This window comes from Halyomorpha halys, unplaced genomic scaffold (assembly GCF_000696795.3).
Source record: "Halyomorpha halys isolate HHAL.00 unplaced genomic scaffold, Hhal_1.1 Scaffold4766.1, whole genome shotgun sequence".
NCBI lineage: Eukaryota > Metazoa > Arthropoda > Insecta > Hemiptera > Pentatomidae > Halyomorpha > Halyomorpha halys.
Window position 1 is genome coordinate 2,282 of NW_027115021.1, and position 2,355 is coordinate 4,636.

At 29.0% G+C, this 2,355-nt stretch overlaps 1 protein-coding gene across 1 annotated transcript; it reads left to right on the top strand.

The window, feature by feature from the left end:
• Positions 1–1,570: 1,570 nt before the first annotated feature.
• LOC106691908 (cuticle protein 7) lies at positions 1,571–2,355 on the top strand (the record flags this gene model as incomplete). Its single annotated transcript, XM_024362857.2, is given in 2 exon segments — positions 1,571–1,614; positions 2,136–2,355. Coding segments are annotated over 2 exon segments (229 nt in total), but the record flags the coding sequence as incomplete, so codon positions are not given.

The following is a 2,355-nucleotide window of genomic DNA, read 5'->3' on the forward strand; positions in this document are numbered from 1 at the left end:
ATTTATAAAGTATTATTTGTAAACATCAATCATATAACAAACATTATGCAAGCAACTTATAAAAAAATTAATTCTAAGAACTAATTAAAAAACAAAAATCGCATTCAGGAAAAATCATAGTCTGATTTTTTTGGTGTTGAGTGTATTTCATTATTCTATTAAGTCACTATTTTTTAAACATTTCTTTTTACATTTCGCAACAATATTTAGAGACCGTATATTCTCTGCAGTAAAAAAGCGAAAAACAATGCAATAAAAACCAAAAATGTGTAAAAGTACGAATAAAGCACACAAATGCAGAAAAAAGTAACTTTATTATGTAATTTATGATATTTATATGTACTTAGAATGATTGTCAAACATTTTGGAAGATAGTTGATTAACCGTGCGTATTAAATAAGATAAATAATAAAATAATAAATAACTCAAATAGTAATTAATCTATTTATTGTGAGTTAACGTTTCGGCCCCCTTCATTCAGATGACTACAAAACTCAATTTTAAAATTCTATGTTTTTTAGATTTTGGAAAATTAAGTAAAATGATTCGTCGTAAGAAGTATTTAAAATATTAAATTCTAGTATTAAACTCACAAGAATGGATTGACATTTCCAATTATAGGAATTATTTAATATTTTAATTTAATTTTTGTTTTCATAAACGAATTAGAAACAAATTAACTACCTACACATAAATATTTAAACATGAATTTAATTTTCTTATTTTCAAGAAAAATCGAAGCAATTGCGGTCTCAAGAATCCAACCATTATTTTTTCAAATAAACTTAATTTGAGCTCATGAACGTAATTAAGTACTTAATGGGTCTCTTATCTACTAAATATTAATAGTAAGTTTCCTGACATTATTTGTTCAATTTTTTCATGAGTCCTAGGCAAATTAATGTAAATTAAGGACGTCTAAATCAAAAGTTGGACTGTAAAGATATTTACAGTCGAAACTAGAGAATATTATCAAAAACATACATACATCAGAAAGGATAAAATTTAATAAATGTGCTCTATTATACCTAATTGAAATGTATGATTTTATTTTATTCATCTATTTTTTTAAATATTTTTAAATCGATTTCTTACAGTTCCTTCCGATTCCATATTTCTATTACAACAGGCATACATTAAAATTGGTTTTTACATTATTCAAAAAATTGAAAAAAATAATTTTTTCCGTATTTCGGGACTCTAATCATTACAAACCGAAATATTTTTTGTAAGAAGCTCGGTCGATTTGATGAGGCGGATATGCATAAACAAATTGTACAACATAAGTTATTCTTGGCCTTTCTCGTCCTAAAATATTACCAAATAACAAAACTAAACTATAGAAAAGTCTATTGTGTTAACTATGACGAACACTCTCTAAGTGTTATATTAAAGATGTTTTTATTGAAATGTATATAGCTGAAAACTGGAAGAATATTTAGAAGATAAATGAAAAATAGATTTTTAAAAATTTATAAAGCCGTCAAGGCCAAAAGTCGGACTCCAAAAATGTTTGTAATAGAAGCTAGGGGAGAGTGGGGTCGGCCGTATATATAGCCATAAGGTTTTTCTAGAACCAACGCATTCTCAACACTAGTCTTCACCATGATCAAGGTAAAGTTTTAGGTTTTGTTATTTTGTTTCTGTTTTTAAATTAATAGATAAATTAAATTTAATTTGGAGCATTAAATGGTAAAAATGTATCCGATGAATTGGATAAAAAGATTTTTTATTAGATTATATACTATATTTTTTTACTGATCAGTTTAAATTTATAAGGACGGAAAGTTTGTTCTATTTTTCAGATTTGTTATATTTATATACTTCATGACCTTATATTTATTTAAATCTATAAAGGTATATTTTACCGAATAATAATTGTTTACCAGATATTTGTCACCCTTTCGTCATTTATTTATTGCTTATTTACTTTACGTATACCCCGGGTATCAGTCCTAAAATACTTACCCGGAGTCCGATCTGATGGAACACGGGGTAGGGGAAGACCACTCTTACGGTGGGTGGATGAAGTGGAAGAAATTGAAAAAATGGGCTTTAGAAGATGATTCATGAGCCCAAAGTGGAATAATTCAATAACAACTAAAAAAAAATTAAAATAAATTTGTCTTTTACAGTTTGTAGTCCTCGCCCTCGCCATCTCGGCTGTGCACTGCCAGTACGGCGGCTACCAAAAGGAGCAAGCACCCGAGTACAAGGAACAAGATTACTACGCTCCCGCTCACTACAACTTCGATTATTCCGTCAAAGACGAACACACAGGAGACATCAAGAGCCAGAGGGAGCAGAGGGAAGGAGACAAGACCGAAGGTGAATACAGCCTAGTCGAACCTGATG